Source organism: Camellia sinensis, chromosome 10, assembly GCF_055761805.1.
Source record: "Camellia sinensis isolate YWXY chromosome 10, ASM5576180v1, whole genome shotgun sequence".
In the NCBI taxonomy this organism is placed as follows: domain Eukaryota; kingdom Viridiplantae; phylum Streptophyta; class Magnoliopsida; order Ericales; family Theaceae; genus Camellia; species Camellia sinensis.
The window spans coordinates 23,551,492-23,567,115 of record NC_138970.1 but is presented as its reverse complement, the minus strand read 5'-3'; the positions used below and the strand labels follow the sequence as shown (position 1 = coordinate 23,567,115).

The 15,624-nt window shown below is 38.0% G+C and overlaps 1 protein-coding gene across 1 annotated transcript; it reads left to right on the top strand.

Annotated features, from left to right (window-relative positions):
* Positions 1–8,483: 8,483 nt before the first annotated feature.
* LOC114257039 (protein NRT1/ PTR FAMILY 3.1) lies at positions 8,484–15,572 on the top strand. The gene is made up of 4 exons (XM_082891077.1): positions 8,484–8,859; positions 11,174–11,391; positions 12,162–12,721; positions 14,093–15,572. Exons 1-4 carry the CDS (start codon positions 8,691–8,693, stop codon positions 15,024–15,026), a joined length of 1,881 nt encoding a protein of 626 aa, XP_082747203.1. The 5' UTR covers positions 8,484–8,690; the 3' UTR covers positions 15,027–15,572.
* The last annotated feature ends 52 nt before the right edge of the window (positions 15,573–15,624 follow it).

The following is a 15,624-nucleotide window of genomic DNA, read 5'->3' as shown; positions in this document are numbered from 1 at the left end:
AGATTGGCAGTATTCCATGGCCTGGGAATGGCCTTGCTGTCTCTATCTTCCAAGTGGTATGCCCATTTTCCTACTAATCCAACCACTTTGTAAGGTCCTTCCCAATTAGGCCCTAATTTGCCATCTCCGGGTACCAGAGTGTTTCCCATTACTTTGCGCAGCACCCAATCTCCAATCTTGAATTGCCTTGGATGTACTGTCTTGTTATATTTTCTAGATAACTCTTGCTGGTATGAGGCGATGTGAACCAGTACTCTTTCTCTTCTCTCTTTCGTAAGGTCGAGTTTCAAGGCTATGGCTTCTCCATTTAAATCTGGATCAAAATTTTCACTTCTAATAGTGGGAAGGCCAACTTCCAGTGGGATTACTGCTTTCGTGCCATAGGCCAAGGAAAAGGTGTTTCTCCAGTTAACCGCCGATGTGTGGTACGGTAAGCCCATAAAACACGAGGGAGCTCTTCAGCCCACTTGCCTTTTGCTTTCTCCAACCTTTTCTTCAATCCATCTAAGATGACTTTGTTTGATGTTTCTGTCTGGCCATTTGCTTGGGGGTATGCTGGTGTAGAGTTGTAGAATTCTATCTTGTACTTCTCACAAAAGCCTCTAAAAATTTTGCCATTGAGCTGCATGTCGTTGTCTGATATTAGAGCCTTGGGTATGCCGAACCGAGTGATGATATTCTGCCAGACGAACTTCTTCACATCTTTCTCTTTTTATTAAGGCGAGTGCTTTTGCTTCCACCCATTTGTAAAGTAGTCTGTTGCTGCGAGAAAGAACTTTCTGTTGTCGGGCGCCGTTGGAAGTGATCCTACTATGTCCAAGCCCCACATTGCGAAGGGCCATGGGCTAGTTAATGGTAGAAGCTCTCTAGCTGGTTGATGTATTTGGTGTGCGAACTTCTGACATTTCTCGCACTTCTTGACATACTTCTCTGAATCTGCTTGTATGTAACGCCACCAATATCCTTACGAAATTGCTCTGTAGGCCAATGATCTTCCCTATTGGTGGCTTCCGCATACGCCTTCGTGTATCTCGAACAAGAATGCCTCGACCTTGCTGGGATGGACACATTTCAAGTAAGATCCTGTGAAGGATTTTTTGTACAAGGTCATTGATGGGGAGAGCCAAAATCGCTGTGACTTTGCTCTGATCTTGTTGGCTTCTTTCTTCTCTTCAGGTAAGACGCCGTCTTTTAAGAATATTATAATGAGATCCATCCATGAAGGGCTTAGTTCGGCGCAACATACCTCAGTTACTTCGGGTTCTTCAATGCTTGGTCTTGGTAGGAAGTCGATCAGTAATGGATGTGGGATGGATGTATCTGTCATCGAAGCAAAGCCTGCTAGTTTGTCTGCTCTACTGTTTTCTTCCCGGCCGATCTGCTCTATTTGCACTACTTCGAATTTCATGACATCCCTTCTAACTAACTCTTGATATTTTGCCATCCTCCTATCTTTTGCTTCATAGTCACCTGAAATCTGGTTTACTACCAGTTGGGAGTCACTGTAAACCGTTAGCTCGGTGGCCTGCATGAAGAGTGTTGATTTTAGGCTTGCTAAGAGTGCTTCATACTCTGCCTCATTATTTGATGCTGAGAAGCCAAAGTTGATTGTTTGTTCTACTATTAGGCCATCTGGTGAGATGAGAACTATACCTAGTCTTGTACCATGCCTATTGGATGCTCTATCCACGAAGAGCTTCCACATCTCTCCAACGAATAGCCTCCAGCAAGTGGAGGGGTCGGATGATGTCTTGGGGTCATGAGTGTTGTTTTTTTCCAAGTCCCTAGCTGCTGTTGGGGTTTGCTTTTTATTATCTGATTGCCCCAAGTCTCCACTTGTCGATGAGTCCTTACTGGGAATGGCATGGTTTATTCCTTCCTCTTGATCTTCAAGCCTGTTTGGTTTGTAATGTGGCTGGGTATCCTGAATTAGGGGTTGCGCATTTCTTACGGCACTTTCCGTCCCCATTCCTGTCGTACCAGTCAAGTCAACTGGGCAGATGTGATGACTTCCCGGTGTGAACTCTGCTACAAAGTCTGCCAAAGTTTGGGCTTTTATTGCGGTTCTGGGTTGAAACTTGATATCGAACTGTCCTAGTTCCACCGCCAATTTCAAGATTCGTCAAGAAAAGTTCGCCCTCTCAAACAAGGCTTTTAAGGAAAAAGCAGTTAGGATGATTATGGTGTGAGCGTGGAAGTAATGTGACAGCTTCCTTGAGGCCATCATCAAGGCTAAGGCCAGTTTTTCCAATGGTAGGTACCTGGTTTCTGCGCCTAGCAAGGTTTTGCTAACATAAAAGATGGGCAGGTATTGGATTCCTTCTGCTCTGACCAACACTGCACTGACTGCGTGCTGTGATACTGCTAGGTACAAAAAGAGCTCTTCTCCAGGTACCGAGGTTACTAACAATGGGGGAGAAGACATGTACTATTTCAGGCTTTCTAGGGCGCGATCGCATTCTTCATCCCACTCAAATTTGGCCTTCAAAACTTAGAAAAATGGTCGACATCTGTCTGATGACCGACTTATGAACCGGTTGAGTGCGGCAGCTAGGCTAGTGAGATACTGTACCTCTTTTACTATGTTGGGCCTCTCTAGATCTTGGATTGCTTTGATCTGAGAAGGGTCTGCTTCTATACCTCGGTTGGTCACCAAAAAACCTAGGAATTTGCTTGAACCTACGCCGAATGCACATTTGGATGCATTTAGACGCAACTTATTCTTCTTCAAAATTTGGAACATCTCATCTAGGTCCCTAAGATGGTCCTTCTCATTCTTGCTTTTGACCACCATGTCATCTATGTAGGCTTCTATTGTTCTGCCTAACAGTGGTTCAAACATCTTGGTGACCATTCGTTGGAATGTTGCCCCTACGTTTTTTAGGCCGAAGGGCATGACCTTATAACAATATAATCCTCTAGGCGCTGTAAAGGATGTGGCCTCTTGGTCTGGTTCATACATAGCGATTTGATGTTAACCTCTATACGCATCAAGGAAGCTAAGTCGATTGTGCCCTGCCATCAAGTCTACCAGTTGGTCTATCCGTGGTAAGGGAAAGCTGTCATTTGGGCATGCTTTGTTGACTGTTTTGTAGTCTATGCAGACACGCCATTTTCTATTCTTCTTTGGCACTACTACGGTATTAGAGGTCCATATGGGATAGTGCACTTCTCTGATAGTTCCTACATCCATCCAGTTTCCTACTTCTTCCGCCACTATCTCGACATGGTGGAGTGTTGATCTGCGAGTGCGCTGTATAACTGGTCTAGCAGTTGGGTGGACGTTCAGTTGGTGACAAATGAAGTTTGGGTCAATGCCAGGCATGTCGTACAGTGTCTAGACAAACACTTTGATGTTAGAGGTTAAGAATTCCATGACCTCTATTCTCTCAGTGTTGGACGAAAACGAGCCGAGCAAAAAGAACTTTTCTGGGTCTTTTTCATCTATCCTTACCTGTACCAAGTCTTCCACTGCCTTCTGTTTAGCTGCCTTGCCCACATTCGCAAATAATTTATTGCTCTCAGGCTCTTCCACCATCTGTGCATATCCCTTTGCAGTGTGGCTGCCATTTACTGTGACGAAGCACTGTTTAGACATAATTTGGTCTCCAAAGAACTCTTCAATTACTCCGGCTTCGTTGGGGAACCGCAATACTTGATGGTAGGTTGACGCTACTGATCGCATGGCATGCAACCATGTTTTCCCCAAGATTATGTTGTAAGTGGAAGGGACTTTCAATACCCAGAATTCCACTTGTTCCGGGAGGATTATCTTGCCCACTGGTCACTCTGACATTGAGTTGAATCCGATTAGGGGAGATGTTGCGGGTGCCAGGTCTTTGTCCTCCAGTTTCAGTTGTTTGAAGGTTTCATAATACATTATCTCACATGAGCTTCCTTGGTCAATCAAAATCCGCTTGATGTTGAAATTCTTGACGCGTAGAGTGACAACCAGTGCATCATTGTAAGGGCAGTATATCCTTGGTAAATCTTTGTCTGAAAAAGATATGACATTTGTGGCCTCTGTTCTCCCCTTTTTGATGGTAGGTTATGCGCTTAATACCTCCCTTAAGTGCTCAACCTTTTTAATCATCCCCCTGAGTTCACATACTCGCTCAGGTTCAAATATCCCATGTCTTACGTTAATTATGCCTTGCAGTGGAGCGTCCACCAGCATCCCCTTTGGGTTGTTGTGGTTCTGGGGGCTGGTTGTGTCCCTCCTTCTATGTACTGGTCCAGGTGCCCAGCTGCCACTAACTCCTCCAAATGCTGCCTCAACGGCATGCAATTTTCAGTGCGGTGCCCCTTTTCATCATGGAAGGTGCACCGGGACCTCTCGCCATAGTCTTTTTGTGCTTCTCCCAACTTAGCTGGCCATCGGACGAAAGGTTCATTGCGTATCTCATTGAGAATTCGGTAGATTGGTTTTTTGAACATTGTGGTAATGGTAGTGCGAACTCTTAACTTCTTTTTTTCTGGGTCCTCTCTGTTGGCCCACCTGCCTCGCCCATTCCTATTAGGTTGCTCTACCGTGTTGACTTTTACAGTAGTCCTTTTATCTGGCATTGCTGTTGTACCAGATTTCGCTTTAATACGGGCGCTATCCTCCTCCACGCGAATATGTTGGTGCACTCTCTCCATTAAGGCCTCCATCGTGAGGAGTGGCGTCATAGTAATTGAATCCCTCAATTTGTTGCCGACTAGTAGGCCCCGTTTGTATTGTGCAATGGCAAGGTTCGTAGGGCAATCCCCAATCTGGTTGAAGGTTTCCCAGTAGGGACTGTTGTAGGACCTCAACGTCTCTTTTTCACCCATGTTAATGGAGAGGAGCTGGTCAATCTCTACTGGTGTCTTGGTGTTCGTCCTGAACCTAGTCATGAACGCCTTTGCCAATTGTGCCCAGGAGGCGATATTGCCTTATGGTAGCTTTTCGAACTAGATTAGACTTAGGTCACCAAGGCTGGATGGGAACAGGATACACATCAGGGCCACGTTCTGCCGGTAGATTGACATAACCTGGCGAAAGTGGCTTAAGTGCATGTAGGGATCTGTCTTCCCCTCATAAGTGGTAAATTTGGGCTGGTGGAAGCCTGAAGGTAGTGGCGCATTCTCAATTGCCGAAACGAACGGCGGGCTCTATAACCTTGCTAATGCTTTGTCTGTTGGTTCGTAAGCAAGGCGCGACATTGGCATTCCTATCTCGACACTCCCATGCGTCCGAGGTGCCAACCGCTGAAGGGCTGAAACTCTGCGCAGGTCGCATGCCTTGGTATCCTCCTTCCATCGTGCCCTTTCTTCAAGCACAGTTCGTAAGTCAAATGATCTAAGCAACTCTGTGTGCCTAGATGAAGTCTGGTGCGTGTGCGAGGGTCGACAGGTGCTTCTCTCAGTATATGACCTCTCAGTTCTCGTTCTCTCAAACCTGGAGTAACGAGTCCTTGAAGTCCTTAATTGAGTGTCGCCTGCTCTAAGGCTCCTACTTTCTGCTTGCGATGGTGTGGTACGCCTATCACGATCCTCTGAATGGTGAGAGGGCGAGTTGCCTTTGCGCCCCTCTCCTGTCGCCACCCCTTTTTATTTTATCTGGCGCTTAATTGACTCCATGTCCGCCGCCATCCTTTTTATTAACTCGTCTTGCTCCTTAACGCAATCTTCCAGAACTTGAGGGTCCATCCTTCGCCTTTGTCTTTCAGGACTTTGAGAGCGACAGGGGCTGTTAGCCCGCCTCCCCTTTGCATCCCTTCGGGAGTTCTGTCGCTAAGGTTCTAAATCCGCAATGGAAGGGATAGAAGGCAAACCTTCACGCCTCCCACCCCCCTCCGGGGTTTGCCCATCAATGGCTGATTGCGGCCAGTCTTCATTGTGCGCCATTACTTCCAACTAGAGATGAAAGCTTGATCAAGAGGTTTTGTTTGTTGTGGAATTCCCACAAACGGCGCCAATTGTACGAGCACGAAATTATCTTCTCGTATAATCCTGTTGATCAAGTCTGCGCTCCTCCAAACGTCGTCGCTTTACTCCCTGAAAACACAAACGTGAGCTAGTCGGCGGGTGTGTGCCAGATACCTCTCCGATGCCTAAGTCAGAAAAATAGACAAATAGACGAAAGCTCTATGTATTCGGGAATCAAAGTTGTGTTACCTGTACATAGGTTATGTTGTGAGCTTTTATAGTTTCCGTGTGGCACAATCATAGTAGGACTCTTATTCCTCCATGTAGAGTCCTCCTAGGAATCACACTTCTGAAAGATAATATTTATCCTCCAACACCCCCCTCACTGCTTAAACCAAGTGAAATAATTTTACCTCGGTGGGATAACAATATAACCGAGCTAACAATATCTCTTTGTCATACTCAATCCAGCACCTTCACATGCAACACATAGCTCGACTTTTGTTCACTTGCATCTTGGTTGCCTGCTGAGACCGAGCTAACTATAGTAAGTTTTGACCGAACTAACAAGAGTAAGGTTCACTAGCAGAAGCCCAAATACCTCGGTTCCAAATACTATGACCGAGCTAATTACCACTCCGACCGTGGTGACTGTTACCATATTTGGACCGAGCTAACTGTAAGATCCTTTCACTTAATCCTTTTTACCACAGCTTACAGAATAACTCATTACCACGCCTTGACATAACTGGATTCTAATGCACATAAAAACTCCATCCTACTGAGTTATTACATCAGCTTGGGAAAATTATGAAATAATTGGTCACTGTTACCGTTGACTAATCATGATTCCTGCGTCAGATTTTAAGATTGCAAATCTAGATTTTAAAACACTGGTAACAAAGGTTGAAACAAAAACAATTTTAAAATCAAAGAACAACGGTTATCATTTCTAAACAATTGGGATAATAACAAAAACACCGCCAGAGCCCACGAGGAACAATCTCTTAGGCCATACCAACCGAGACGATATACTGCCTCCCTAGGTTGAAACCTAGTAGGGCTCGGATTACATGGGACTAAAGCTGAAACTTCCTTGAGGAACCAATAGGAAATTAACAATAACAGTTATTTTAAAAAGTGGGTTAAAAGTCATTTTTTTAATTTTTAATCCACTTCTTTCTCTTATAAAAATGTAAAAAAAAAAAAAATCAAAAACACTCCAACATTCAAAAAAAAAAAAAAATAGATAGGAAAAAAAAAAATTGTGTAACTTGATTGAGAGTAGTATTCTTAGATATGCAGATGAATGTTAATGCGACCTTCTTCTTTTCAGTTCAGTAATTAGACTGAAGGATCTAATTAAGAGATTATATTGTGTTTAGTTGGTAGATTTGGAAAGGAATTTGAAAAGAAAAATAAAAAATGTAAATGAAATATAAATAAAATATACCTAAATTTTATTTAATTTTACACACATTTTCCTTTTCTTTTTCTAAATATCTCTTCAAACTCCCAATCAAACACAGTATAAATAAATTATTTTAGAGTTGCTAAGCAGATAATCCAAAAAAAAAAAAGTTAGGTTGATTGAAAAACGTAATCATATAATTAGATCGTATTTGTCTTAAAAATATTGACGGTCTATTTCTACAATAAATTGTCCATTTAAAAAAAAAAAAAAACAAATATGGTCCAACTATATGCATATCAATACTTGATGGATATTGCTATACAAATCTAAAAATTAGATCAAAATTTTAACTCAATGATATGACAATCAATTAAGATATCTAAAGTAACACTCTTTCTTATCTTTTTAAATATCAATCAATCATATCATTTACACATTATTAAGTCCAAAAAATAAATTGAAGAAGTGAATTTCTATATCATTTTTCATATTTAATCAACCTGATTTTTTAAATTTAATTGAAAGGCATCAAAAGATGAATAGTTTATTTAACTCATTCAAATATACGAAGCCTGGGCCCACAACTCTTTCAACTAAATCGTTCCGTGTAATTACTAGTTTGGAGGGAAGCCTCATGCAATGCTAAAAATATGTTGGTCTGGAGCTGTTTAGTGTAATTTTTATCAACTGTCAATTGTTTTTATTATTTTATCTTTACAAGATTATTTGGTATAATTTTTATTTATAATATATTAAACAAAAATAATTTAAATAAGTTTAAAAAACTGATTATTTGATAGTTGGAGGAGTAGTGCTTTCGACCCTTTTTTTCTCATTTGCACCAAACATACTATATATATTTATTTTTGAAAATTAATTTTCATAATTGATTCACTCATTTCCCTGTCATTGTGTTCTTACCATTTCTGCAACAACGTAAACTTCAAATGCTGTGATCATTGTGATACTCAACCACTTTAATACAACGTCCACATTGGATAATTTGTACTTTTTTGAATAATGTTTCTGCTCTCCCCGTGCTTTTCAAATATTATTTTTCATATACTACCAAATGGGTTCAAATATAGTTTAATTTAAACTGTACCAGCTAATAAAAATAATAAAAATCAAGCAAGTTGATAGAGAATAAAAAGATAGTTGTGTGACAGACTAATTTAGTATTAATATTATATAATTTACATGAAAGCAGTGTTTATGGTAAGACAATTACAATGATATTTATAAGAGTGAAGATGAGATTGAATCTCAACATCACATGCTAATTTAAGTCAATTTTTATGCCACCCCACCACTCTTATTTTATCACATTTTGATTAATTTTTTGTTTTGAAATCGATCACCGGCTGTCCATAAATATGGTGGTATGTTAACCGGGTTTTTTGAGAAAGTGAAGATGGAGGGAGAGAGAAACATGGCTGAGAATGAGAATGGGGAGGAAGAGAGTAGAGAGAGTCAGAAGAGAGAGATGAAGAAGAAGCAGAAGAAGAAGAAGAGGCAGCTTGGAGGGATTAAAACACTTCCATTCATCTTTGGTGAGTTTTGCTTTGCATCTTTATTTTTTGTTGCTTAAACTTGTTTTTTTGTTGTTGTTTTCTCTCTTGCTATTTAATACAAATAAACATGAGTTGTTTTGATTTGGTGAAACACTGCAAACTCAATGCTTGACTTGGTGAATATAGATGTATAGGAATACAAAATCAATCACAAAATTAGACATAACCCTGTTATATGAAGTGAGTTCCACACTCATATGAAATTAACGTATTAACTCCAAAGAGTAGTGGATAAAAAAAAAAAAAAAAAAAAAAACCTCAAAGGAGATATGTTTGTTACTTCAACTTTGTTATAAATGGACTTGGCAAAAAAGCTTACTATAAATGTATTTATAATTATTGACCATCATAATTCTGTCTGTTTTTAGTTGATGGTTTTATATAAATTCTTGTTTTGACTAGGGTCACATATCTTGTATATCATATGCAAATTTGGTCCAAATTAATATTAGGTATATTTAATTATGGGTTATTGTGGCGATGGATTAATAAATTGTCAAAAAATAATGTTAGTTTATGATGTTTAGTTAAGTCGATCATGTTTTCAACTAATGTTGACATATCAAGTTTCCAATTTAGATTTAATTTTTTTTTAAATCTAACAAATGAAATAAATTATAATGAAATGACCACAATCACTCAATCTACACGTTCTAATCATATCGTCCCATTTTCAAACGGTAGAATCTTAGTTGGTTAGTAAGTTAGACTACAATGAAATCACAAGAAGTTAGCTTAGTAGATGCAGCTAGGGGTCTTAGGGTGTACTTCCTCCAGATTTCAAGTTTAATTCTCATTAAGTGCAATCAACTCCTTGAGGCCATGCCTGCAGGCTCTGCTCGAGATTTATCCGATCTATATGGAGAGGACATTTTGCTTGAGTCTCGAGATTAGTCGAGGTGCGCGTAAACTGACCCGAACACTTGAACATACAAAAAAAAGTTAGACTACAATGGAAGGGTTGCATCACTCCATCAATTTGAATCCTGAACCTTTGGCTTACTGAAGGTCCCAAAGAACAATTATATGGAGTACTAGGCTAATTGTCCTGTCATAATCAAATGAGTTGTGTTAAATAAAGTAATTATATTTACATAACAAAGTTAATTAGACATTTTTGCATTGAAATTTTTTCTCATACAATTGACCTCTGGCTAGATAGTCTTTGATAAGTCGTCAACTAGTAACTTATTTAGAGCAATGATACATTCTTCTAATTTTAGAACTGTAATTGAGTTCTAATGATGTGACAAAGATTAAAAATAATAAAAATAAATAAAATCAGGGCCAAAACATCACATCATAATAGGGTCCACTCTCATTAGAACTCATTTATTAGAGTTTTCAATTATTTTTCATTTATTTATTACTTTTAAATGGAAACATGCTTCCTTGGCATCATTTTAAGAATTGTTTTACCTTTTCAACATCAAAAAAAAAGCTGTAAAGAACTTTGGAACGTGTTTCAAGATCTGTTTTAGAGTAAAAAAAAAAAAATTGTGCAAAATATTCCATTTTGCAACAACTTTTTATTTTCTTGTTTTAAATAAAATCCATTTCTAGGAACTTATTAGTCTGAAAATGTTGGAATTTTCTCCATTTCTCTCTTCCAATCAATTCATAAATTTAAAATTCAAATGCAATATCAAGAAAGTAGAATTAATTTCAATATTACTTTTCAAGCTTTCCATATTTTTCGTCTTAGAATTTGAGGGGCTCGTGGAGCTCATTATAGATCCCGTTTTGATAATTCGAATGATTCATTTTGTAATACTCTTCATAAATATAACCCATGAAAAAATTAAATCAATCTGCTAATCGTGACATTTTTATAGTATTTGCTTCCAAAAGAGAGAACTCGATTACTCAAGTAGAGTTTAACAATTTGTTTTTTAACTGTTTTTTTTATAGTAATTTAAAAAAAAAAAGTTTTATACTCTTAGATTGTATCAAACTAGATGGACTAAAAAAGTAAATAATAATAATAATAATAATAATTTGAAAAAATTCAACTAAAGACTAAAATACTAAAAAAGTCAAAAAAATTAATTGAACTTAAAAAAAAATCAATTTTTATTTTTTAGATCTTTCTAAATTAGACAGATCTAAAAACTATTTTTTTTTTTTGGACAAAAATATTATAAAAATTATGACTTTTTAACTTTTATCAAATTGTCCTTGTGTAACTATCTAATTACTAATTTCAAATTTTATAGCCTATGTGTGACATTATGTGAGTTAGCTAGCTTTGCTATTTTGAATTGACAATATGTGAGAGTGTGAATTTTGGCAGCAAATGAAGTCATTGAAAGATTTGCAACAACTGGTTTTCATAGCAACATGATAACATACCTAACACTGAAGCTCAACTTGCCACTGGTGAAGGCTTCCAACATCCTCACAAACTTTAATGGCACTGCCGGTTTTGCTCCGTTGATCGGCGCTCTCATCGCGGACTCCTTTTCTGGTCGATTTTGGATGATAATCTTCGGTTCCACTATCTATCAATTGGTATCTCTCGCTCCCCCTTCACTTTCTCTCTGTTTTGTGGTGTCGGAGTGTCTGTATGATAATTTTAAATATCATCTGTTATATATTTTATCATTTATTATGTATCGAGATTTTAAACTTTTCTATACTATTATCTTGGCTGATATTGTCTGATTTATGACTGTATATCACCATGGTTTGCGCCAATTGAGTGTCAACAAAATTTCCTCTTTTTCGATTATAAAAATTATTTTAAGAAAATTGTGATCCCTGTAATTTATCTCATTTTATTAATTTAGTCATTGCAATTTTAATTGTATTAATTTTATTTTTTAATTTTCACATTATGTTCGATTTTGTTCAAATGATCACATCCGTTAAGGAAAAATGACAGGGAAAAAAAAATCCATTTAAAGGTGAAATTGATAAGGATCAATTTAAATTAATAGACAAATTATAAAGATTACAAGAACAAATTGAATTTCAACAAAAAAAAAAAAAAAAAAAAAAAAAATCCATTACTCAACTGCACAAAGTACTGTTTGCTTGAAGAGGAAAACAGAGACAGGAGTCTCCAACAATTGATCATAACTATAATTCTAAAAATGAGAAAAGTTAGGTATCATGAAATTTTTTTCATTAAAATGATTATGAAAGATTTATGATTCTTGGATTATCTTGATTAGTGTGCGGTGCTTTGTTTTAAGTATAATCCAAGAATCACAAGCTCTCTTTCGTAACTTTTACCACAAACATGCCTCTTATGATATACCGCTTTAATTTTGGGATAGGGATTGGTGAGCATAATCTTATCAGCAGTCCTACCGGGGCTCCGACCACCACCATGCCCTACCCAAGTGAACTGCAAGGAAGCCTCTCCCTCTCAGATATGGATCCTCTACCTTGCTCTCCTCCTCACCTCCCTCGGGTTGGGTGGCATTAGGCCCTGTGTGGTCACCTTTGCTGCAGATCAAGTCGGCATGACTAAAGCAGAAACCGAGTCTCGGAGCTGGAATTTCTTCAACTGGTACTATTTCTTCTTAGAAATAGCATCACTCTCTGCTCTCACAATCCTTGTCTATATTCAAGACAATGTGGGTTGGGGTTGGGGTCTTGGAATTCCTACCATTGCCATGTTTGTGTCCATAGTAGTGTTTGTTTCAGGGTCTGCATTGTATAAGAAAGAGAAACCAGAAGGAAGTCCGCTGCTTAGATTGGCTCAGGTTGTTGTTGCTGCTGTACGTAAGAGGAAAGAAGTTGCACCGGCAGACCCGGGCCTCTTGTATGATAATAAAAAGCTCGATGCCGCTCTTTCTTTCAATGGAAGGCTTCTACACTCCAACAACCTCAAGTAAGTTGTTGCTGTTACTGCATTTTTCTGACATAATTTTTTTTTGCATTTTTCTTTTTATCTCTATTATGGCTTTAAATATTAATCAATATATATTGCATTGACTGGTATGTATCAAGTTTTTTCTTTACAATACAGTTATAGCCAATAGATTGGTAGAAATGAAAATCACATTCATATATGTCGGTTTTAGATAAGTATTGGTACACCCAAACTAGCATATATGTTTATTTAGGTCTTTTATACATACGTGCGATGATGCACGGGTACGGGTACGGGTACGGGTACGGGTACAGATATGAGTACGAGTACGATACAGGTAGGTTGATACAATAAAATTTAAAAAAAAGCAAAGTACAAGTAAGACTTGTTACACTTGTAAAAAAATATTTATTTTTAATTTAGAGCAATGTAAAAATTAATTAAATGGTTTAATTTGTAAAGATTTAACCTACAATTAACATTTAATGCCAAAAGTAAATGTATAAATCAAAATTAAATGTCAATATATTAAATAACTTACAAACTGTAGTTTAATTTTAAAAACATGATAAGTATAAAACTAAAAATAAAAAAGAAGTCTAGTAAAATGAATTTCATCTCTGTAGTAGAAGAAAATATTGTTTCAATTGAGATATGGTGCGACTTGTATATATAGTAAGTACGTCTAGGTAAACCAAAAGTTAAGAAGAAAAAATGTAAGTATTTGTTTCGTATACTCAGAATATATGTAGAAGTACCATACGTCGGTAAATATCTGATATAAATACAATATATTTTTCAAAATACCCATATTTCATAGCGTATGTGTCAGTTAGTGGGATGAGTTGGATAAAGTGATTACAATTACATGGTGGGGTTTACTTTCGCATGTGATATATTATAATTGAATGGTTATATAGGATGTGTCAATGATGATATGATACATTAAATTTTTATTTACAAAGTAGGCCCTGCCCCTGCCCGCCCTGTTGTCAGTCCTAGGTTGCAGGCTGTGACCAAAGCTGTGGATAGTAGCAGAGGTTGGGGCATGGTTAGAGTTTGAACACCAATTGGTTGGTGGTCAAGTGGTGATTGGAGCTTGACTTGGTAGGAAGGACTACGGTTTGATTTCCCGCATCACCAATTGGGAGGGGCTTTGAGTCTAATCATCCAAAACTACGCCCCGAATCCGGATTAGTCGGCCCGAAGGGTCGGATACCGGATGGCTGGACCAAAAAAAAAAAAAAAAAAGAGTTTGAACGGTCAAGAATACAGGCAGAATTGAAATTTCATGATACGATAAAATTGTAATAATTTTTTAAATATATATTTTTATATTGTAATAATTATTGACAGCACTGCTATAAAATCACCGAAATTACATTGCAGATGGCTTGACAAAGCTGCTGTAATAACAGACTCTGATGAAACACACCCCACCAACCCACCAAATCTATGGAGGCTATCCACAGTCCACCGAGTCGAAGAACTCAAATCCATAGTCCGAATGTTACCTATCTGGTCTGCTGGAATCCTAGCCATCACTGCATATTCCCATTCAGACAGTTTCAGCATCCAACAAGCTCGCACAATGGACCGTTTCCTCTCTCCCACCTTCCAAATCCCTCCTGCCACCATGGCCATCTTCGAAAACCTCACTGTAATGGTCGGCCTTCTCTTATACGAGCGACTCTTCGTCCCCTTCGCTCGTCGTTTCACCAAAAACCCCGCAGGCATCACCTGCCTTCAAAGAATGGGAATAGGCTTCGCAATCAACAGTTTGGGTACTCTCGTTGCAGCTGTAGTCGAGGTGAAGCGAAAACACGTGGCAGCAAAACACAACTTACTCGACATACCAACCGCGACCATACCCATGAGTGTTTTTTGGTTGATTCCTCAATATTCGATTCACGGGATCGCTATGGTTTTTGTCCCCGTTGGACGAATGGAGTTTTTCTACGATCAGTCGCCAGAGAGCATGAGAAGCACCGCTGCATCGTTCTTTTGGATAGCGAATGCTATTGGGAGCTACATTGGTACAATGATGGTTTCATTGATTCACAAGTACACAGGAAGTAAGAGGAATTGGGTACCGGATTGGAACCTCAATCGGGGAAGATTGGAGTACTACTACTTGTTTGTATCTGGATTGCAAGTGGTTAATCTGATATACTATTTGATATGCACCAGGTTCTATACTTACAAGGCTTTGGAAGAGGTGAGTGATGAAGATGGGAATGATGGAGATGTAGAGTTGGCCACAGAGAATATTGGACCTAAGCCAGTGGGTGAAGCTAATGGTAATGGGGAAGCAAAGAAGTAGTGAGAAAGCTTGGTTGGATTGTTTGTGAGAATAATTGTTGGTGATGTTGAGATTTTAAATAGAAATTTATCAAGAAAATTATTGTGTGATTCAGATTCATCTAAAATATAAATCTAGATATAGTGATTGAATTTTAGCCACACTTTAATATTCGGGATAAATTAATATTGTCAAAATTTCTAGGGATCTAGCTTTAGTGTTAGAATTTGGATGCAATGTATGTAAAAAAAATTAGAGAAATGTTAGAGAAATGTTGAAATTAGTGTGTGGTGCTTTATTGTAAGTGTAATCTAAAGGTCATAAATCTTTCATGACCATTTTCATGAAAGTCTTTTCATGATACCTAGCATTGCTGAAAAAATTATGATGGTCGTGAAGATGCGGTAACTATTGTCATTTAACCTTTAAATTAATGCATCTTTAGTGTTGCATGACCAGTGATGGTCGACAAGAAGTCCACTACAAAAAGAGTTGGAGCTTTGGTTTAGTTTTCAAAAATATTTGTGACGTTTTTTATTTTTAATATTTTTAATTGTTTTTTGTGAATTTTTTTTCTTAATTTAAATTTAATTTTTTTATTTTTTTAGATATTCTCAAT